The sequence below is a fragment of the Pyxicephalus adspersus genome, chromosome 3, assembly GCF_032062135.1.
Source record: "Pyxicephalus adspersus chromosome 3, UCB_Pads_2.0, whole genome shotgun sequence".
Taxonomy (NCBI): Eukaryota; Metazoa; Chordata; class Amphibia; order Anura; family Pyxicephalidae; genus Pyxicephalus; species Pyxicephalus adspersus.
The window spans coordinates 98136287-98161079 of record NC_092860.1 but is presented as its reverse complement, the minus strand read 5'-3'; the positions used below and the strand labels follow the sequence as shown (position 1 = coordinate 98161079).

Here is a 24793-nt window from a genome sequence, read left to right as displayed (position 1 = left end):
ATTTTGTACAACATTCTGCTACACTTGCACACTGAGCCTCTAAGAGTTTGCCTATCAAGTAGGAAACATATAAATGTTTAGTGAGCTAACCTAAACATGTTTAAAGAACAATATTATGAACTTGGAAAGAAAATCATATTGTTAGGTGTCCAGTGGCTAATATCTGGAACTACCATTGTAGAAGACATCTACTACCAGTAGGAATATGTAAGTTTCCCTGAAATGAATGCGTAATATAGTACAAAATTTTATAGAGCACAATCAGGTAGGAAGTGGAAATCAGCATGTCTTGAAAACATATCGTTAATAAATGTAACTGTGTCTGCAGGGAACGTCTTGTGAAATTTAAAAGAATTTTCACTGGAAAAAAACAACAGTAGGTGGATGACGTTTTCACTTATTAACAGTTTTACAGGGGGATCAAGTTTGTAAGACACCGTATAATATCTATACAACAGAATCAACAGAAACAGAAAAATTCCCCTCTGGTTTAATAATCAAATGTGTTTTTCCAGGTTAAACAAATTGCTTTGTCCCATCTGGCATTGTTATAAATGTTAAAAGAAAATTACCAGTCACTGGAAACAGCCGTGGTACTGACGGTACAAAACCCTGGTTCCTGGTCCTCAGAGCAAGTGTCAACTGTCAGGGAAGCCACCTGCAATAAAAGGTTTTATATTCAAGATGAAATGGATATTCCAAAAGCACAACGGTGTTGTAAAACATTATACAGCAGCATTAAGTTATTTAAAGCAATACATGTGAAATTTCTTTTCAAGCTATACAAGCAAAATTAAAATGTATAACGATATGGAAAAAATAGAGTCAAATTTCCAAACAAGTCCATTTTTGGAACCGTTGCCATTACTATCTTAACTCTATGGCTGTCAAGGGAGTGAGAACACAATATGGTAGTATCAGCGGTCAGGTGCAGGTGGAAGGGTGTGGGAAATGATAGTATACTCCACAGCTGTTGGCTTACAAAACATAACCATCATATACATAGGGGAAAAAGATTAACACCAAACCTGCAAACACTTTAAAGATCCAATGCAGGTTATTAAATTGTCAGAAATAACCCCATGGGTGAAGGACGCCCATATCTGCAGCCTTGGTATTAAACTTGAACCCCTTGCTAAATTATACAGATAATAACTTAAATGCAAACCTTCTACAGTCTGTAACACTAACACAGTGCTATAGGTCATGGTAAACAGCCATGTTGTTAAACATATTTTTTTAGTATTGCCTAACCCCTGTCAAATGAATCATGGAAAGAAATTCATGGCTGAAGTTTAAAATGACCAAAAATACATTTACCAATCAATATGAACTCCAAACAAATATAAAGACACACATTAATGTAGCTCTGTATTAAATATTATGTTTTTTAGTTGTATTTTTAACTACATGTTTGTAAGTACCTGCATTTACTCTCTATCATGCTTTTGTGGTCCCATGTACAACAGAGGTCTGACTGGGGAACGGAGCAGGAGCATATAGAGCCAATCCAATTGTATTGCAATGCAAGCAGAAGGATAATAGGAGAAGACAACAACGTGATGGTGTCATGTGTGCATTAATGTGTTGCTTATCGTTTTGTTGTTTAGTTATGAGGAGACTATTAGGTTAGAGCTCTTTTAAACCTATGATGTAAAATTTGGCAGTTTTCCATTCCTGGGTGCAAGGAAACTGCTGCTGCTCAGATAAAGAGGCATATCGTGCCAATGGCAATAACCTATGGTGCAAGTCTACAAACAACAACATGCAAGCTACATGATGCTTTTGGAAATCATGCCAAGATCTGCAGGCACCACTTGCAAAAAATGGTTCCCAACCCTTATCACTGACTTGAATTGGAGACGATGGAATCGCAGTTGAGCCCGCAGCAGAAAGCTGCAGCTCACTGTGACCCTGAAATAGCCCATGCTGAACTGCAGCAAAGAAAAATCAGGTACTGTCAGGTGTCAGGTGCTGTGTTTTCTGTGGACTCTAAAAGTATTGTATATTGGATTTCGATGTTTGCCTGGGTTTTTACAATAATGTGCAGTAAATGTATTTATTATTAATTAATTCATTCACATAGATTGGGTTATATTTAATAGGCCGTTACAATATATCTCCCTTCCTTGTTATTTAAGAACATTTTCAAGTTGTATTTATTCCTGTCATTTGGATCTGAGTAAATAAGCTGTGATGATATGTTTATACATATAATATAAAAATGACACCGATAATATTTTTTGAAAGCCATTGTGACATTTTTTAATATGTGCTGTGTTATTTCAGTCCCCCGTTCACGTTCTGTCTATCCTTGTCTAATCTGTAATATTTCATCAATGACAACTTAATGCTTTTACCAGGTTTTCACCAACTCCCATTGCACCTTAGGAAATGACAGATTTGAAATCCTGTGGGTTGAGGACAGACCTAGACTGTAAAGTTTTACATGTGGAAATCATGTTACATTTAACAAAAATTGTATGTGGCAGAGAAACTGAAATGTAGTTACTTTAAAATTCCACAGAAAATTGCAATACAGAAAATATAAATAATTGAATTTACATTCAGGCTCACAAATATTTGGGTTAGGAAAAGGCATGGTGAGAGCCAGAATAGTGGAAGAGTAATCTTGGGGAAAATAAGCATATGCTTTTAATTGGAAGTCTGTTTTGCATGATTAATGTAGCTGGTCTGCTACTCTTTGCCACATGTAAGCAATTTCCAAAGTACCTGAGAAATACTTTTTGCATATTTTATGCACAAATACTGCTGCACAATACCAACAAATAAGTAAGCCTGCATCTGTGTTTTTAATGAAAAAAAATATGTATTTCAAGTATAAAATTTACAACAAATGCACCTTTATGTTTATGTCTCCTGTATAGCAGAGACAAAGGTGTTGGGAATAAGTTTACACTAATGATATTTTTCCATGGCATGCACCCCATTCTCCCCCAGACACTGGGCACCTGAGAGTAGTAATAGGCTGTCACTGATAGGCTCTTTCAGGTGTTTTTTAATTGGACTCACTTGTAATAGCCTTTTCATGAGTTTACAAGCAAAACCAAGTCTATGGAGGCAGCATGGGAGGAAAACTGCCCCTGAATGCTACATATGGCATGAAAAAAATGCACAACTACATTACCCCCTCCTACCACCTGTCAAATTACCAAACAATTCTGCGACTCAAATTTACTTGCCAAAACCACTGGTCTGAACATAATATTGGAGCAATATTGTCGCCAAATCTCCTAAGTTCAAATGCAAACTTTTAGCCCCTGTGTTGGTGGGCTTTTGGTAACTTAAGAACTGCTTCTCTCCCCATACAAGTCTATAGGAATGCAAAAGTTTATGTAGAAAGACAAATGCAGGTCAACTGCACCTGCAATAAAGTTTGAATATTTGCCAAATTTTTCCGGCAATGTCTGTCAACACGGATCAAAAGTTTAATGGCTACACATACACATTTTCTATGTTTATTAAAAATCTACACTCCATCTCTTTAATACTAAATTTAAGGCTGGCATGTAGAGTCACATGATATCGTGGCACCTTTACAAAGATGGGATATCCTGAATTGTAAGCAAAGCTGTTTAATGTAATGGCCCTTTCATGTCATGTCATGTGAGCCAATAGGTTTAATGAGGCTACATATCTTTCAATGTCCAACAGGGATGGACTGTGGTGAGACCATAGTTTTTTAAATGTTTTGCTTTTATTGCATCATATTTGTTGAGCTATTGTGGTTAAACTATTAAAGGAGAACTAAGTTACTTTGCATATTTTGAACTGGGTAAAGCCGTGTTTACTTCCATCATTTAGTCATGAGCAAAGTAAAACATTTTTTTACTATTCTTCAAGTTTTACCATATTGACAAAGCTAAGTCAGTTTGCAAGGTTAACATTTACTTTTAGTAAATCAGTCTCAGTAAGTTTGCAACCCACAGTGTAGCTACATTACACAAAATTTACCTTAAGTTGTATGTATGTGAGTAAATATACACAGATACATTTCATATAGTTGCTGTGTACTTTGCATATAGTCCTAACTATTGCCATAAATATTTTGATTTCTACAGGAAATTTTAGTACTAGGTATCAGTAGTTCTTCTCACTACCATTAGGTGGTGCTACAAGCAGAGGAACTACAGAACAATCATGACATCCTATGCACTATTCTAGCATTCAATGTATGTAAGTTTATGTTTCCTCATCCATAGCATTGAGAGGCAGAGAGAAAATCAAACTGTATTTTACACAGTGACAAGGAAATGTATGGTATAGATCAATGCAGATGGAAATGCACATGGCTTGTCTTTGGAATATCTGAAGGCTTTTGTTATCTTAACACCATTTTATAGGGTTAGAGCAACATATTTATCATAACCTAAGTAAAGAGTGCAAGACGTGTTTAAATATTTTTGTTAGCTAGAAAGTGGTATTAATTAATCATGATGATGCACTATTATAATTCTTCTGTAATGCTGTCCATTCCTAAACATACATCACAATATAGATGTAATGTAAATATGGGAAGTTTATAACTATTCATGTTTAATGGAAGCATCAGTTACCTTTAACAATGTTTTTATAGTATGTACCAACATTGGACAGGTAAAGGAGGTTCTAGGTCATTTTACTAGGGTGCTGCATTTGTTTTACCGTGTCATAATGTCCATTTTCAAAAAGTAAATTTCTAATTTACAAACATAGATACTTTTAGATTGAATTGATATTTAGGAAATTAAATTTGTATTTCTGAAAAAAAACTGTATTAGATCTTATTTTGTCTCCAAGTTAACTATCTCATTTTCCAGCTCTCCTTAATAGACATGGCATGGCATGGTAGTGGGTTACCACATGTGTAAATACTGCAAGGCATACAATATGTGCTGTTTTTGTAGAAAATATGAGCCAATATATTTGGCTGCAGATGAGTTGACTAATGCACAGTTTAAGCATATAAAACATAATGTAAGATTTTTCGAATGGGGCCCATGATGTCATGTGCCATATCTAAATAAAAAGCCTTAAACCCCTATGTATTTCCATTTTTGTAGATCTTCTGAAGAAATATGGACGGATCAATTAGCAAAAATATTTTTCACCTTTCAAGCAATTTTTACTTTTCTTGCTGACTTCCATCCAATTATGCGAAAGCAGAAACTGTTTTTTTCTTGCATGCGATGGAGTATTTTTTGTACAAATAAATACCTTTACAAAGCAAAGTAAAATTTCCCTTCATAGTTTACTAGAAGGATGTTGAACAATATGCTTCTTACACTCAAGTTCTACATGCTGAGGCCTGAGATGTAACTCTCTAACTCCTGTAAAGATGGACACTTTGGTGAATGTTTTCCACTTGTGAATAATCTTTCTCATTATAGAATGATGGACTTCAGATTATTTGTAAATAGTTTATTAACACTTGACATATTGATGGGCAGCAACATTTACTTTTCTGAGATTATTGCTGATGTCTTTTCTCCTTGGAATTGTGTTAACACACCCCTGCTCCAGACCAGCAAACTGCCAGGCTTCTCTTTTAAAGTGGTGGTCATTGGTAGATGATGAAATGCTTTTGATTACCAGAACCTAGCTGCTACTCGCCTTGTTAAATTATATGTAAGTGGTAAGAGCATGCTTAAAGTAAAGTAAACCCAAAAACAACTCAAAACATAAAAAAGTCACACTGTGTTGTCCTGGCATCCGTCTTTAGGCTGGCGCGCTAGGTGTTCTTTCAGGTTCTTCTTTCGACGTCACCCAACGCAGGCACGAGATCGGGTGAAATAGATGGGAAAAAACTTGCCGATCTCACTGCACATGTGTGAGATCGGCAATTTCAAAAGGGCTTCTTCTGCACATGCCCGAAATGTTTGGGCATGTGCAGAAGGAGCAGCCAGGAGCCTCCTGGGTGACGTAGGTATTCCGGGAGGCTCTGCACTCCCATTAATTAGAATTAAGCGGGCAGTGCACTTAAAAGAACACAAACAGCATTTTTACCGAAAAAGGTTGTCTACCCTTTTTATGTAGAGTGAAAATTGTGAGTTTAGGTACACTTTAATTTTTCACATAATGCTTCTCCATTTTTACTTGACACAGAATTGAAAGAGGATGTATTTTCCTTCTTTTGCTTCACTATTTCAACAGGTTTGCTGCACTAACTCGCAGGGCTCTCTAAATCTCAGAATTGCATGGGCAGGAATACAAAGTAAGACAGATCACATACATGTGTTTTAAATGTTATCTTATAAGTTATACCTGGAGTTCATCTGTAAGGAAAGTGACCTTGTTCATAGAACTCTCCCTTGACCTCCTAAATCCCTAATACATTATACTTATTACACACAGTAAATGTTTCTAGGGCAGTGGGACAGCTTTATTGAAGCCAAAAGGGATAGGAAGAATGAAAAGATGGAGAAAGGGAATAGGAGAACTGTGCCTAATATAATAAAGATAAATTATTTTAATAAATGGTTTAAAAAGGTGAAAACCCAGATGTGGGTGCCCCCAAAGGATGCTGCAATATGCAGCCTTTTAAAACTATACATAGCTAAATCCAACTATAATGCCAAATTCCACATAATTGTCTAACATATGTCTAAAGATGTACATTTTATGGCAGTACCCTCTATTAGGTATAAACCGAATTCCAATACTTCTTTATTTTTTCAATGGTCATGTTAGTAGTTTGCAGAAGACTGATGAGTTGCCAAGAGTTCAATATTAGAAACAGAAATATCTGAACTTGTCATATAAGAATAGAGTAACACTAGGCAGGATTATTGTACCAAGAATAATAGATATGTAGTTATGAACTGTATATCCAGGTTTTTGATGTCGCTGCAAATCTGTATGGTTGGATTGCATGCTAAACTCAAAAAGAATTTTGTCTTTGATCATCTCATGATTTAGTGTACGTTGGTGCATTTATGAACACATGAAAGTTGACCACAATGTATGCACATTTCCTAAAACCTTGTGCAGTATATGTCTACTTAACCCACAATAGACATCCACCTCATCCATCTACACAAACCTTATTTAATGTATTCAATTATCATTGCCTTTTTATTACTGACCTGTATGAATTATTTAAACATTTCAGCTTCCGTACCTATATAACTCTTATAGACAATAGCAAATTTTACATTTGTTTTTTTTTTATATAACTTTGCTATTACTTAACATAGCAAAGCAATGCATAAAACTAGGTTGTATTTTCTATGTTTGAAATCCTCAAAGACTAAACAATTTGGGAAAGATTATACCACCACCAAAACAAGGTTCTTCAAGATACATTATATAACCATAATTTACATTTGATCATCATGCCTATTCGTAACCCATTGGAAATAGCAATTCACAATCATGGGTGTTTTATACAGTTGGTCCCCATCTGTGACTATAAATACATTCTGCAAGATAGTGGGGGTGACTGACGAAATTTGTCTCAAATTCAAAGGAAACACATTTGTGAGCATTTGGTCGGGTACTGGTGTTGGACAAAAAGACATAACTGCATTCCAATTCATCCCAGTGGGACTCAATAGGGTTGAGGTCAGTGCCATTCACACCAAACTTAATAGACCATGTCTCTAAAGGCCTTGCTTTCTACATTTGAAATTCAACATTTGTAGGGGGTGTGCACATGTTTTTGTATACAGTCAAATAGTATATAACTACTTTTATAGAGATTTTTCAACAGTACATTGTTTTTTCGTGTTGCTATTAGTTATTTTTTTTTTTTATCTAGGTTGCTATTAGTTTTTTTTTTTTAAGTCTAAAATAAAGCAAGATAATCATCAACTAAGTAACTTCATACGCTACTGAATGCTGCAAAAATAATAGAACAGAATTCCTTACCATTCCAGCTCTGCGTGCAATCACCGTATGGAAATGTCCATCTGAAACTTTCTTCATTGTAGTTAGCTTGTATGTTCCACTGCCCAAGTTATAGGAAAACCTCATCCTTTCTTCTACAATCTCCAAGGCAAGGAATTCAGCTGTATCACCAGTCTGGTTATCATAATTGTACAGCAATAGTGCATTGGGTTTAATGGTAGAAAACTTTATATAAATGTAATTATTGTTGGGGTCCAGACTGGGAAACTCCATGTAGGAAAGCTCCTCAAATCCATAACTATTTAATTCACAGTGTTTTCCAAAGACACCTAAATAACAACAAGAAAAAAAGGAGTGGTATTAAAAATGTGTCCACTTTTTTGATGACTTCTATTCATGCAAGCTACTTCCAATACAACATTTTACTATGTAACCAACATAGAGCTTTTTAGGATCTTTTGTGCCTTCCTAAGTAGGCTTTATTATAATGGTTTCGTTACAGCTTTTTATTCATTATGTGTTGGTAAAATATTCCTGTATTATTCAGAGTTTATTATGGCATGGTATAAAATGTAGAGAAACTAGAACCCTAGTATCCTAGTTTATATGTCTCAATTGCAGGAAGGGAAAATTTAGGCATTGCCCTTAACACCATTCATACACTTTCTTCACAAACCGACAGAATGAATGTGTGCCAGTTAAGGAAATCAAAATCTATTCTTCTTACTCCAGAAAGCGAATATATTTCAGCACAGATAAATACTAATACAAATTTATTTAAGGGTACAGTTTATTAAGACATGACCCATGAAAGTCCTGGTAAAACTAATCTTACCTAAATATGATTACATGCTGACAGATATTTGACCACAGCTGTACTAAGCAACAATATTCATACACTGTAAAATCAAGTAAAGCCTAATACACTTTGAAGTTTCAGTTCACTGAATGTCCAGAGGAGAGTAAAGCTAATTTGTACATACAATTACATTGAAGATCAACCATAGATTTTTTTTTCTTGGAATTGAGTAAGGGTTAATATTATTATTATTATTATTATTAAACAGGATTTATATAGCGCCAATAATATTTTTATCTGATTGCCTATGATCCCACTGGGCTTCTCATCTAGGTTTATCATCCAAACCATGCTACATTCTTTCTAATTCTAAGTAACAAAGCCCTAGCTTTAATATCCAGCTAGCACAGTGCATGTCCTCTATCCTTAGTCCTTAACTACATACAAAACTGAACCAATTACTGTGAAAAAGTGCCAATAAAAAACAATAATGTCTGAACTTTTTTTTCTAATGTCTGTTCTTTTATACACAGCTGGCAAATTTCCATATCTACAGAAATTCTCCCGTTTTGCTGGACTACACCACTAATTTTGCAGTAATTTTACATAGAGACATGCATAATTTTTGTTGATATTTTATTTCTAGATCTGAGTATTCTAATATCCTAACATTTCTATCAGGATGAGCTAAAGTGAATAACAGCAATTTGGAACCTGGAACTAAGTTGAGAATACAACATTACAACAAAAGATAGTCTCACTACGCAGGTATTGGTAATGTTTTTCTTCCCTTGCATATGTAGTCAACTTCTGCACTTCATTAATCATATTTTGTCTCTCATTCCTTCTGGTTTTTTAGGCTTGCTTTCACATGGAAAGCAATAGAAGTATTTCAGAAAGATGAACTTGTTGTGCCTGATCTCTTCTTTAGTGTGTTATCCAAAGAGACAAAAAGTATGATTCAATTATATATAAAAAGTATAGGGAAATTTGGCTTACCTTTTATACAACCTCATTAAACTCTAAATCCTGTTCTTATAAATTTTAGTGAAGTGTATGAGATAATCTAGTTAAACGCAAAGTAAGGTCATCTGGATATGTAAAGGTCTGGCTTATCTTATAACAAGATTGCATGTTGCTTTATTTCTTTGTAAAGGTTGATGGCAACAGATAGGAGTTAAAACATAAAATGGGCACTTCTCACATGCACTTTTTTTATTACCTTTTTACTTAAAACATCTGATTGTAAACCATGAATGCTAAATAAATACTTCCTAATGTCCTCACTATTCTGAGAGAGTGGTAACTGTTTATAAAGGGCTATTTAAACACATAACTAAAAAAATGGTGCCAGATATCACCCACATGACCCTCATAAATACAACACTGGAGAATTTTGGAGCAAAATTGCATATTTTCAGGGCCAAATTGGCAGACAGGAGGTAGGACACTAGTGGTATTATTTCTGGGAAAACATTGATCTGTGTTTCTACCTCCCTTGTGCCTTGGGTGTCCCCAGTTTACAAAATGTGTTCTCTTTTGCTGTAATCTTGTTCCGGATAGGTTTACAGGACTTCATGACCATCTTCTCTGGATGTGCTGTCACACTGCCACACATATAGGTAGCTTTTCTAGGTCTAGTTTAGCTTGCAGTCCTAATCTATTGTGAACTAAAAAACGATGCATATTTCTTACATGACAAGACCATATATTTTTCAAGTCTAATATAAAACACTGCAATTTGCTTTTCTGGCTCGCTATATTTAGTGAATTTGCTACACAGGAAAAGTTGATACTGTATATTGTTTTAGCAGATTAGATCTCTGGATCTACTGATCATTTTTACATGTTGTTTTACTGAAAGAAACCTCATTTATGCCTAATCTTCATTGTGTTTAGTCTGGATTGCCCAGTTTTTGACAGGTTTATTTTAAGCTTTGCATTCCTCTGACTAGTTTTAAAGAGCACTGAAAGTCTACAATTTCTTTTGTCATTAACCAAAAAATAAATGAATATGATACTGTGAAAAAAGAACAAATAACAACTGGCCAAGGTGTTAGCAAATCAATTCTAGAAAAAAGCAACACATTTCCAGGAAAATCTTTCACCAAGTATGATCAAGGTTTGTTCTGAAAGCAGTCCCTGAGCACATGTATGGGCTCAATATCTAAATCCACGTGAACATGTATTTAGTTGTCTGCTATTGAATGTTCTAACAAGATACATTTGGTAAAATTTCCATGGCTGCACTTTTTTTAACCAATAATCAGTAGGTACTGCAGATGATGTGTAAACATCAGCTTGGAACTTTGTAGTGTATGGCTCAATAACAGCATATCTTTCAGATATCTTATAACTCTTTTTTCAACCTATTCTTACCTCCCACTTCCATCTATAAACCATTTTTAACCACCTAAATCTTAAGTCATGTGACCCCCCCAGTTCGGATTTTCTGTCTTCTATTTACTTCCTGCAGGGTCTCTCTGGTGTCAATGTTCCTGCCCGAGTGACTTGGACACTTCCTATTGACTGTTTGCAGCAGTCCTTTATCAGAATGGACCAGAAGCTCATTATGTCAATGAGAAGAGAAGGGGCTGGTGATTGTGTGCACAATTGCAGTGGTAAATTGCTGGTCCCAAAGAAAGAAGCACTGTCAGGGAACATTAATTGTGGATTTAGGTGAGTATCAACTTTCACAATAGACATAGTTAATTCTTGCTGTATGGTTTGAAAGAGGAGAGGAGAGAGGGGTAGTTTAATTCCTGATTTTGCCTGCGGATGAACTTTAATAAAATAGTATTGTACAAAAACTGATGCTAATCTCTTTGTTTACACTTGTTTTACAACTATCTTTTTGTACATGTAATCCAGACACAGTAGAAATGCAATATTTCAAAGTGCAGTTATACTTACAGAAAAACAAACATACATGTCATAAACATATTTTTGCTCTCCATATCTATATTTGGATCTTCTTGTTCTAAAAGATGAATTATTTAGAGCAATGGCCTTTGTTTCTCCAAGGCTCAACAACAATGTCAAGATAACTAATTAACTGCCCTTCCCTTCATTCTTCCAAAAAGCTCCGATGACCATACTGATAAATAGGGTTGTAAGCACACAGAAACGCTGGAAGCACACAACAACAGTTATGAGGTAACTGCTTTATGAGAATATATATCTCTGGCTTCCAGGGGAATGGAAAGAAGTGATTTACCAGACTGTGTCTTCCAAGACATATGAAGACATAGCTCTAATTATTTAAAGACATCTCTCTTTAACTTTCTCAGCTGTTTTCTTTCCAAAACTCGATCCTATTGGCACTTTACAAATATTCTTGTTCCAAGTCTGTATTATTCAAAATTAAAGATGAGCTATAGTAAAGGTGATAGAAAAACTATGTGACTTCATAGGCTTTTGTTCTTGTAAAGTGAAGTGTGTTTGGATAAGATTTTAATTGAGAGGAACACCGCATACTACAGCACTGTATTTGAAGGATGATCATGACCATTGTATTATCTTACTATTTCTATCATATAATTCATTTTTCTGTATACCAGGTTGTGAAGTTAAATGAAATGAACAAGGCAGGTTTCATTATACAAAAGATTCATGCCCAGTTTATGATGAGTGGTTTTCATGGGTCTTACAGGCAGGCCATTCATTCATTCCACTTTTCAAAGCAATATACTTTAGAATATAGTGAAGTATTAAGATTTAATTGAAGGAAAACCAAAAGTATATTTACTCACCAAAAGGACAATGACAATAATATCCATCCACTCCACTTTGGCATGACCCTCCATTAAAACAAGGGTTGCATTCACAATAATTAACAGCAGATTCACACAGTTTACCTAGAAAAAAGAATTTTTGAATGTATCAGAGGTGTATAATGAACATATTATAGTATCTCTATGAGGTATAGAGCCTGGACATTCAGCAATGTAACATTCAATAATCCAAAAACAGGGCAATGCTACTGAGAAACTGTATCATCACAACTGTAATTACAATAAAAGTCTCATTTTAGTTGAGGGCGGCAACTTACTACATTGCATTTGTAATTGCATTTACTGTAATGTAAAGCTGGTAAAGTAGTAGATAATGTTATCATAAAGCAAACAAAGCTCCTGCTTTTAATTTACTTTTGCACATGGTTTAGTATTTATAGTAAATTTAGCTACTTCATATTCACTCTGCCAAGTGAGCATTTCCTTTGCTAACTAAACAATCTCTACTCCTTAAAAATGTTTATCTTTCATGATGGAGGTAGTGGTAAAAAACATTGTTAACATGGTAGCCCTAAAAAAGTAACAAATGCAAGAAAAAAATCAGGTCTGATATCACTAAAGCTTTTGATGTCCCCTACTTAAGGTTACTCCTGCATATATATAGGGTGAGTGGGCACAGGCGATAAGGTTTTTGTTGCCATCTGTGCCCTGTTAGAGAGTATTTACCCTTCTTTCTTTTCTGTTGACCAGAATGGAAAAATATGGCCACCTTTAAAAAAAAACGTGTTTTAACATTATCTTGATTAAAATCTAATAGGGCTCCTATCCTTTCCCAATTTATCCAAGTCAAACAAAAAAATTAAATTGGGTCTGGGATGTGCTTAAACTAAAATACTGCAGTAAAACAAATGAGCAAGTAAAAAAAAATGTATATTACATGGATGAAATTATATTTAAAGATAACTTCTTTAAACACCATTCTACTGATTTTAAGGAGAGACTAAGGTCTACAGCAGGCATGGGCAAACTTCGGCCCATGGGCCGTATACGGCCCAATAGGGATATTTCTCCGGCCCTCTGGGTGGTCCGCAGCTCTGGCCGGTGCCACCCCGAGCAGGGTCAGGAAAAGGACCCCGCTGGGGGGGGGGCGCACCACCCAGAGCCGCGAAACACATCCCCCGGATCTGAGCCTGCAATGGGAGAGTGGAGCCGCAAAACACATCCCCCGGATCTGAGCCTGCAATGGGAGAGTGGGCGGGTTGTGTCACTGCACACAATCCGCCCAATCTCCCATCACAGGCTTAGATCTGCGATGGGAGAGTGGGTGGGGTTATGCCAACATGACAGCCCATCTATTAAATTTTATTTCAGATTGTGGCTCCTGACTAAAAAAAGTTTGCCCACCCCTGGTCTACAGGATGCTCCAACTGCAGTGTGACAAGGGAAGAACGATTTTCCCTTTGTCCTATAACAACTATTCATTAATTCATAAAGTCTGGTTAGGGTACCAGTAGGAGATTTGTTCACTGGTGTTCCTGTCTCTGCTTTCATCACAGTACTAAATATAGTACTTAGCTTCATTACTGAAGAACCTATTCACATGGATTAAGCAAACTTTCAGGCCCCCAACCAAAACCTTGCATATATAAGTAGTCATCATCAGCATTTTAACCAGCAATTTAATTTACATTATTTTCTTAACATTGATACTAACACAAACATTTCATCTGTAAAAAAAAATTCAAAAGCAAAGAAAATGGGAAATATTATTCTATACTTTTAACCCTTCACTAAAAGAATGTGACCATTAGATATGTTCATGCTCAAAAAGCCACATTTTAAGTGCAGATTTCCATCCTAAGTCTGGTTTATAGGATAATGACAATTCCACATGTTGAGAAATTTGCAGGAAATCAAACTGAATCATGTGGACAGGGAATGTTTGAAAGAGTATGGTTCCGATCTGTCAAATACCTCCATCCACAGAGATTTTGGAATCTAAATATGGTAAAACATCTAAAGCGAGGATTCATGTTGATTAACGAATAGTTCAGCTATGAAGACTAATGCACAAGCATGCACAGATAATAGAGAGCCATATATTAATATTCATTGTACTTTCTGGTCTATATAAATACCAGGACAGTTTGACCTCTGGCTCACTCGCAGCCGACTGGGACTGTCTGACTCACTTAGTCATGATGGTTTCCAATTACATGCATTATAAACACAGACTATATACAGTAATTGCACTATAAACAAGATATTTAGGCTATATGCAATATTCTAACTATAGCCTAAGCTGCTCAGGATAGCTGAATTGCACTGCAATAAAGAGGACCTCGCTGCTACATTATTACTTCAAATTTAAATGGTCTACAGTCTAGTTTCATTTTGACTTAACCTAACGATAATTAGATTTTTCTATCATGTGAACACAAATTTGCATCAGAAACAAAAAGTGCTGAGTTTTTGCGTATATGATACCTGCACAACTCTAATAGAACTAGGTTTCTCATAGGATACATATGCAATACTTTGCTTTTCTTCCTCTTTACCCTATGTGTAGGAGATTTCTCTGGGGATAGAGTGGCGGATTCTTTTTTTTCTGTAGGACATCTGAATATCAATATGTTTCACCTATATAAAATAGCATTGTATTAAGCATAGTGTTAAACTTTTAAGAAATTAGGAAAAAAAATTACCTGTAGAACCAGCTTTGCAGACACAGTTAAAGCCTCCTGGAAAGTTCTGGCAAATGCCATTATTTTTGCATGGATTAGAAAGGCACTCATTGATATCCCTTTCACAAGCTATTCCGGCAAAGCCATCTGGACATCTGCAGGTGAATCCTCCCACTAGGTTGTGGCAAGTCCCGCCATTGTGACATGGGAGAGGCAGACACTCATCAATGTCCGTTTCACATAAATTTCCCTCATACCCAGGCATGCATTTGCATATAAAAGTTTGCAAAGGCTCATTTGCAACTAAAATGACAGGAATACTTTCTAGGACTTGTACAGATGGACCCACTGCAAGTCTTCTCATACAGCTCCCTCCATTGTGACAAGGATTATGTGAACATGAATCATGATCCACTGATTCAATCCATACTCCGCTTTGTCGGAATAGCACTTCTTTTATGCTTTCAAAAAAAGTACCTACTCCACTGGGGTTAACATAATGATTGTTACTTCTTTTCACTGCTGTCATGACATATGTTTTGTTGTTCTTTTCATATACTCCAAAAACTTGTACTGCAGTTCCAAGACCAGTAAGCTGAGAGCTAGCTATGCGTAAGAAGTGCAGGTAATTATTGGTTAAGAAGTCTTTAACAGTAGGTATGTTTACACGGAGCAGAATACTGTTGTCAATTGTGGCATTACTAAATCCTGCAAAGAAAATTCGGACATTGTTTGTGACTGCACTGTGTAAGCCATCACTGCTGTGAACTAAAAGGTCAAACGTTCCATCAGTAGATCTTGACTGGGAGTGAAGGTCACAACTGTCTGCTGGGATACTAAAGAGACTTGTAATGCCTGATGTTAATGTACACTGGAAACTGTCCAAAACATCGGGATCCTGAGGCTTTACACTCCCTAAACTGCCACCAGGAAAGAGGTTTCCATAATAATGAACAAAAATCTCAACAGTCCGAGATTCGGATGGGTTGTCATTCTGGTCAATTACCTTAACGTGCACAGTACCTGTGGAGGACATTTGTGGAAAACCAGAATCTCTTGTTACAACAGATAGGAAAAATTCACTAATTTGTTCCCTGTCAATTTCTCTGGTAGTAGTAAGGACTCCTCCTGGGCTAAGACTGAAATAACTAGTTGCCGGGCCAGTACTCAGTAGATAATAATTAAATGGACCTTGGTTTGGAGCAAGGTCCAAGTCTGTAGACTGCAATGTCATCACATGAGTTCCCGATCTATGGTTTTCTTTGACTTCTCCTTGAGTGTTGATTAAAGTAGGTCCATTGTCATTAATGTCTTCCAGGGATACTAATAAAGTTGCACTTCCTGTTGCAGCGGGTGTTCCTGAATCAATAGCTAGCACTGTAAGATTATAGATTGGTGTAGTTTCTCGGTCAAGTTCAGTAGTAACTGTAACCTGGCCAGTTTGGGGATTAATTGAAAAGGCACCCTTTTCATTCCCAGCACCGATAAAGTAGGAAAACCTGCTCCAGCTAGGAACTGAATCAGAGTCATAGGCACTTACAAATGTGACGTGGGTTCCTGGGGGTACACCTTCACTAATTTGCACATTATACAATTTCAAGCTAAAGACAGGAGGATCGTTAGCATCAAGTACAGTGATATTCACATTGACTTCATCAATATCAGCTCCACGAATGCTGCCAATGTTTTTAGCCAGGACTTTTAAAGAAATCCTTTCCTCTTTTTCTCTATCCAGAAGACCATATACATACAACTTGCCTGTTTTCTTCTCGATCCGGAAACCTTTTTTTCTGCTACTGCCAAAGATTAGGTAATGGACTTCCCCATCAACGCCTAGATCACGGTCACTAGCAAACACTTCCCCAACTACAGTTCCTTTAGAGGCAGATTCAGAAACCTCAAAATAATACATTTTTGAAACAAACCGAGGTACATATTCATTTGCACCCTCCAGTTGTACAGTCACTGTCACAAAACTGCAGCGCTCCTCATCGGGAACATTGAAAGCTTTAATGGTTAAGTGGTAACTTTGTTTTGTTTCATAATCAAGAAATCCTTGAGTGGTGATCACACCTGTATTTGGATCAATTACAAATAGGTCACTGTCTGATGATTGAATGGAATACGCTATTACTGCATTAGGGGGGGAGTCTGCATCAGTTGCATTCAAGCGCATAACTGTAGTTCCACTAGGGGCATTTTCAGTGACACTAGGCAAGAATTCATCTTCTTGAAAAACAGGAGGATTGTCATTTACATCTTTAACATGCACTGTTACAACACAGTAACCTGTTTTAGCAACCCATCCTCCATCAACAGCACTTATGGTTAAGTCATGTTTTTGGCAAACTTCATAGTCCAGGTTTCTGGACAAAGATAATGCACCTGTGGATGTGTTTATAGCAAAGAGACCAGAATCATTTCCTGCTGTTATGTTATATGTGATTACTCCATTCATAGATGTATCTCTGTCCCTTGCTGACACAGTCCTGATAACTGCTCCCACTGTAAAACTTTCTAGGACAGTAATGCTTATGTGGCTTTGTGAGAATTCTGGTGTATGATAGTTTTCCTCCGTCACAGTAATATTAACCATTGCCACAGAGGAAAGTGGAGGATTGCCTTTGTCCTTTGCTGTTACTTTAATCACAAAGTTTTTATTAAGATCCATTATTAAACTGGCTGCCACACTAATCCAGCCAGATTCTTTATTGATGTGAAACTTTCCACCAAGGTTTTCCGCTATATATTCCACTTGAGAGTTGAGTCCAAAATCAATTTCATCAATGGCTGTAACTTTAATTAGTTTTGTACCAATTTTTGCATTTTTGGCAACAGGGCTAAAGTATTTATTTTGCAAAAATCTGGGAGGATTGTCATTGCTGTCGACAATGTTTATTGATATCGTTGTTTCACTCATAAGAGGAGGGCTACCTCGATCAGAAGCACTGACTATGAAACTGTGCCTGTTGATATTAATGTTGCCAGATGTACTGGGGTTCTGGTACTTTAGGTGCTGCTTATTAAAAATTTCCCCTGTAGTGGAATTAATCCTGAAAAACTCTGATTGAGATTTAATAAAATAATATACTTGACCGTTGAGACCTTCATCTGGGTCAGTCGCCAAAACCTGGGTGATCTTGCTTCCGGGCTCAGTGGTTTCTGGAAAGTTTAGGTAGTATGATGGCTTACTAAATCGTGGAGCATTATCATTGAAATCTGTCACAAATATGGTTACATCTGTGCTTACAGTCCATCCTGAATCGTGAGCAGAGACTCTAACAATATAGCGATCGGTATCTTCCCTGTTTATCGGTCTGCTTACAGTAATCACCCCGGTGTTAGGGTTTATGTGGAAAGGCACACTAGCATCTGAGATTGTGTATCTGCTGACTGCATTTGCACCTGAGTCTTCATCTGTAGTTGTAACTTGGGTAACCACGTAGCCCAAAGCTGCATTCTCCGGAACAGATGCGCTAAAGATTTGAGAGAATCTTGGTGCGTTATCATTATCATCTAAAACATTAATGACAACTTTTACTACTGAGCTCTGTGAAGGATTCCCTTTGTCAGATGCTTTGATTGTTAAAATATGTTGGGAAATTTTTTCACGATCTAACATCCTTGTGCTTCTAATCTCCCCACTGACTCTGTTTATACTAAATAAATTATCTTTGTTCCCGTCAACTATTGCATAGTCCACTTGGCCATTGGATCCACTATCCTTGTCCTTTGCAGTAACCATAAGTATTTTGCGTGGAGAAAGATTTTCCATAATCTCCGCTATAAATGGATCTTGTCTGAATTGTGGCATATTGTCATTGATATCTAAAACATTCACTTCTATCTTTAGGTAAGAGGAGAATGGCGGAAAACCCATGTCTCTGGCTTCAATCCACAGAACGTATTTTGAAATAGTTTCATAATCTAATGGGTTCTTGATGTAAAGCTGCCCATTTAGTTCGTCAATATGAAATGTATTGCCAAAATTCCCACTGGAAATATAAAATGATAATGTTCCATCTCTTGTTGAAGATCCAAAAACAGTCGTTACCAATGTTCCAACTTCTTGATTCTCAGGGAATGCAAAGATTTTCTGATCAGCTCTTATCTGTGGAAAGTCAGCTTTGTTAGCAAACCTCACAGTCACTGTGGTAGAATCTGACTTGGAATTAACTCCACCGTCTCTAACTTGAACAGAAAATGTGATCTCTGAAGCCCCTTCCAGTGGCTCCGCTGTTCTTATAGCACCTCTCAGCTGGTCTATGTGAAACTTGTCTGCATGTCTACCCTTCAAGGAAAAGTGAAGCTCTGAATTGGATCCAATATCTTCATCAGTAACTGTCACAGCAAACACAAATGAGTCTAAAAAAAATAAAATAGAATACAATATTACCAAATATAAATGCATACATACATAAAAAGTGTATATTATCTATAAAGGAAGGGCTAAGGAAAGTCTTTACACCCATTTATTTTTTTCTATTTCTTCATGGAGAAGATTACTTTTTACTTTCTGACCCAGATAGACAAGACAGAGGAATCCCATGTCAGAAACATACTTCTCATGACAGTTGCTGCAGTGACAGGTATATCACTGACTAATAAAACCATGTGTTATCTCCTAATCATGTCCAAATAGAACCATTGACCTACGAACAGTACAGAACAAACCGTCATGGGGTCCCAACCCTTTCCTACTTTAACCAAAAACAACTATGCATAAATTTTTTTTACTTATGTATGCTATACTGCTACAATTTTCAAATAGCATAAAACTATTACATACAAATTACATTACATATATTACTAAAATTTTAACATATGCTTACCTGCAGCTGCAGGTGATGGAATATGGGTGACATATGGGTGATGTAAAAATCTCGGTGGGTTGTCATTTACATCAATAATGTTCACTGTTACACTTGTTGAACTTGATAAGCTTGGTGATCCTCCATCAGTAGCCATAACAAGCAATGTATAGTTGTCCTTCGTTTCTCTATCTAACAATGAACTGCTTATTATTTGTCCAGTAGAGGGGTTAATTGTAAACTGAGAGTTACCACCAACAAGGCTGTATCTGCAGGAAAAAAAAAAAATATATATATATATATAGTTAAAATTAACTTGCACACAAGCATTTGTTATTATCTAAAACTGTTTTTTTAGTCCTGCTACGATGATATTACAGCAGTTGCTACAAGAAAGAAGAATCCCCGAGACAGGTCATTAAATTGAGTAAATCTGGGCAAGCTCATTAAATTGTAGATATTTTGTTAATGAATACTTGTCCAAGATGCAGATTTAATGTTCTATTAACGACGCTTCTGCTTCAGACAAACCACTATGATCATTTTAAATGACTTTAATATTACAACCATCACTGCTAAAGCCTAGTTCTTAATAATCTACATCCAAAATAAATAAACTCCTTAAGATAAATGAAATACTAAATATAGGTTTGCAATATACTAGTTTGTGGACAAAAGAACTATTATTTTAATTATTTTTCTGGGAAATGAACCATTGGATGTACTACAAGACAATTACATTTCTTTGGAACCTTCAGAGAACTTAAGTGACCTACTGGGAAAAGAACATATTGGTACCTACAACTGCCATCACATAATGTACATCTGTGTGCTACTTTTTACAGTTTTTTGGCTTTCTCTGTACAGACTCATTAAGCTAAATTACGTTTAACTCCAGGCTAATATAAAAAGCAATATTTAGTCCAGTTATTTAATAGCACAACTATCATTAGATGACAGTGTCATAGAATCCTACACAGCTGAAATAATGAAAAGGTAGTGGTGCCAGTATTATGAACCAATCAGCTGTAGTACATTGCTGTCAATTTACCATATTTTAAGGTGTTTAGGACTGCAGTATGACATTGTGTAGCTGACTCACAAAGAAGGGGTAGTTTAAGGGTGACAACATCTGAATGGTCACGTCGTGGCAAAAAAAGGAAGCTGACAACCTGCTTACATCTGGGTCACCCTTTTGCACCCTCTAAAGTATGCCAAATAATGGAGTTTAACAGATTTACAAATATTTTGGCACGTAATTCAGTTTAATAACCGTTTTTTGAGCTTAGCTCTTGGTTTAGGGTTCTACTTTACAATTTTCTACATTTGTACCAAGCATATCATAAAGCCTACTCTGTTCCTAAAAGCTAGAAGACTCCCTATGTAGTACCCACAGCTAACACACAAGACTTAATTAATAACTAGTATGGGACTGTTTTGAGTTGTCCATGCACTCAGTAGGTAGCACTTGGCTTGTCAGGATAACTTAACATCCTCATTACTCTGTCTGATGAATATAGTAGTGGCAAACACATTAAATTATGAATTGTCACATGAAAGTGAGTGGTGCTGACAACAGGAGGTTGTTTGCAGTCGAAGGATGAAAAGAATATCTGGTAATAGAATGAGACTAGAAAAATATAATCACATTACTAAGCTTACCGAACAACACCATTCAGGCCAGCATCAGGATCTGAGCAGTTGAGCAGTAAAACATCTGTTCCAGTCGGTGCATCTTCTGAGATACTTATAAAGTGCTGATTTAAGGCAAATGTTGGTTTATTGTCATTGACATCATCTACGTTTACTGTAATAGTACCGGTTCCTGTAAGTGGTGGAGACCCTATAATAAAAATACATAAATATTGTATATTATAATACAAGTACAATATAATGTCGCAGTTTCAGCAAAGGCATAATTAGAAATGATCTAAAGAAAATATGTAAATAAATGCAAGTGGCAAACATCAAATTGGCCAGGTCTTTACTTTGCTAAACAAGTGAAAAATTGCTGTCATGGGCTGTACCACTAGTTGTTAATGAACACTGGGCAGAGTTCTGGTCCGTTGTTAGAGAACAGTAGGTAGATTTCCAAATAGAACTACATACACAAGTAACAAGACAAGAGTGGGTGCCAACAGCATGCCCTTTGGTTGATATCTCCATTGGTTAGTGTTAGTTAGGGGCAGTACAGACTATGAAAACCACCATTCACACAACAACAAACCAACACTGTTTGCTATTTACATTAGCAACTCAGCTCCTGATGATAAATATTTTCATGGTGGGTAGCATTTGTTCACATAGTTTTGCAGCAAACAGGTTCAAGAACAATATAGAACCTTTGCTAAACCATAGAGAACAAAAAAGGAGCATGTTTGCCCATCACAAGTGATAATTTGATATGAATATCTATGTAGCCCTGAACACGGCAGTCGGCGCTACCTAAATAAGCATGTACCCGGATATTTAGTATATATTTTATAAACATGCCATACATTACATAGACATATACACATGCACTACTTTTGTCTGAAAACACAAATATACTTGAACATTTAAATGCTACAATATTCATGCTAAAAAAAGACACAAGTAAAAACCAAATGAAAAAAATAAAATCAACATTGATAATTAGCACACTTCTGAAATATAAAACCTGTTTGTGTGACTCACTTTACACCGTCTATTTTGTCATGCAGCCAAACATATGCCTTTTTGGAAATGACAAGAAGTGTTCTTAAATTTAGGTGGAAAAAAAGTTGCTGAGTGTTTTTGCTTTTAAAATGAATTATAAACCATCCACTGGCAAGTCTTCATTTGTCAACAGCAATTAAATTAAAGTGGGAAAGAAAATTGCAATTGCTTCCTGGTTTCAACAATTATGACAAAAGGATTAGAATTTATATAGGCAGTCAGTCTGTTTATTTCCACTATGATTCATATTCTTTAAAAGAGATTGTCATTAAAATTTACGTATTACATTGTAAAGCTGATCTCCAGGCAAACGTCACAAACATGACATACATATTAGGGACCTTTTTTACATTCCTGTAGATTAACCCCTGACACTTACAGAGCTCCATCACACAGAACATCCAGGTGAATGACACTACTTTATCTGTCATATACTGCTGCCCTCCCTATCCAAGTCTAAGTGAAAGACAAATGTAGGTACCTAATATGTATTTGCATTAAAATACACATAATATAAACTGTAGCTGCATTCATTTGAGCTTTTCATTTTAAAATCACTTTTGTTATGTCAATTTGATACCATGTATAACAGTCTCAAGACACCGATCTTCTAACTTTACAGCAGAGGTTTTGTAGGTCTGACAACTGGATTAAACTGATGATGCCATCAGCAGAGAAGCTCTAGAAGCAGAAAAGAGCTGCTTGTTGATAGCTTTTGCCTCCACCAATATGGCAGCTGCCTTGCAGCCAAACAGTACTGTAGCCTGGATGATGAAGAGGGCCAAGCCCAGCTACTATATTATTTACAACCAGTCTTGCACTGTTTAAAGGATACGGTTGTCTGAATCCATGTCTATGCTAACAAAAAATCCACTTACTAATTTCTCAGCCTAGTCCTACATTCCAACGTTTGCATTGCTGATGCAGATGTGATCGTTATGTGATCGTTTGACTGTTACTTTTTACATTTTGTTGCACTTAGATTTGATTTAAAAGAAATCCCAAAATTGAACATCTGTGGTGATGTATAAACAGTAGAATAATTTTCAGGTGAAGTCACCGGACTACAGTAGAAGAGAGGGTTGGTAAATGTTAAACTATGTAGTCTGAGTCTAATACCAATATCATATTTGCGGTAAGCGATTCTATTTTCTTGGTCAGGCTCGTTTCCCAGAATCCAGGATTTTACTGCAATAGAAGTTTCTCCTGAGGACTGTGATTTTAATCATTTAGCAGTGGACCACCAGTAAGTCTTTGTTAAGGTATCCCTTGATAATAATCTGCATGATGAGGAAGAGAGCCATTGTGTCTGTATGCACAATCCATAATCAGCAGTAATGTAAAATGCTACTTTTATACCTTTAAATACAAATAGTGCATTACCTAGAACCAAATGTCAGGGAATCATAAAATCAATCAAACCATCATAATGATAGGAGACTACAGAAGGGTATACCAACTTGTACTTGTACATGTGTGTAACTAGGAGTCTGAATAGGTAAAAAAAAAATCAAATAAATAAGTTAATATTGAATAACACAATATTTTTTCCTTAAAATAGATAAACCACAGAAATCATATCCCTAACACAGTAATGTAATGTCAAACTTCATTTTAAATCTTTTTGAATATATTGCTTTGAATATTGCTTTGATTGGGTGTCAATCCTGGGTCCTACTACTGCTTCATTGCATTGTCAACAATTTGATAAATATACTAAAATATACGAAATTAAGGTTTTGGGGAATTAAAAATAGCCTTAACAGGAGGAAATACAAAGGCTGAAATTCTGGTTGCTTGGCTATCATGATCTAGAGGACTCTTTTTAAGTTGAAAATCAGAAGTCACAATTTGGCAACTAAAATTTTTAGAATGGCAGCCTCTAAATTTCTCTCACAAAGGGTTTACTTTAAAATCAAATAAAGTTTTAGATGCACTACCAATAATAATTATAAAATAAAAAAAAAATAAGTTATAGATAATATTTGTTTCTTTGGAATAAAAAAAAACAATCTTCCTTTTTATTATCCAAAGGGTAAGTATTCATATACCTATTTCTTCTCTCCTTTTTGATTACTGGTATAATGCTATTTTAAATTCTTTGATCTCACAATTTTAGAGAACAACAGAACACGTTGCAGGGTAATAGAAATAGACTTTAGTAACCCTAAACAGACATTTAAAGACCTTTGCACACTTAAAAATCACCTTTACTATTGA

The 24793-nt window shown here is 36.0% G+C and overlaps 1 protein-coding gene across 1 annotated transcript in view; it reads right to left on the bottom strand.

Annotated features, from left to right (window-relative positions):
• The window catches only part of FAT4 (FAT atypical cadherin 4), a 156733-nt gene that overhangs the window by 11225 nt on the left and 120715 nt on the right, over positions 1 to 24793 (bottom strand). Inside the window, exons 7-12 of the mRNA XM_072405808.1 lie at positions 21539 to 21719; positions 19898 to 20145; positions 15087 to 19430; positions 12400 to 12504; positions 7870 to 8177; positions 573 to 658 (exon numbers count right to left, since the gene is read on the bottom strand). Coding sequence (XP_072261909.1) covers positions 573 to 658; positions 7870 to 8177; positions 12400 to 12504; positions 15087 to 19430; positions 19898 to 20145; positions 21539 to 21719 — 5272 coding nt within the window. The remainder of the gene's footprint in view (positions 1 to 572; positions 659 to 7869; positions 8178 to 12399; positions 12505 to 15086; positions 19431 to 19897; positions 20146 to 21538; positions 21720 to 24793) is intronic.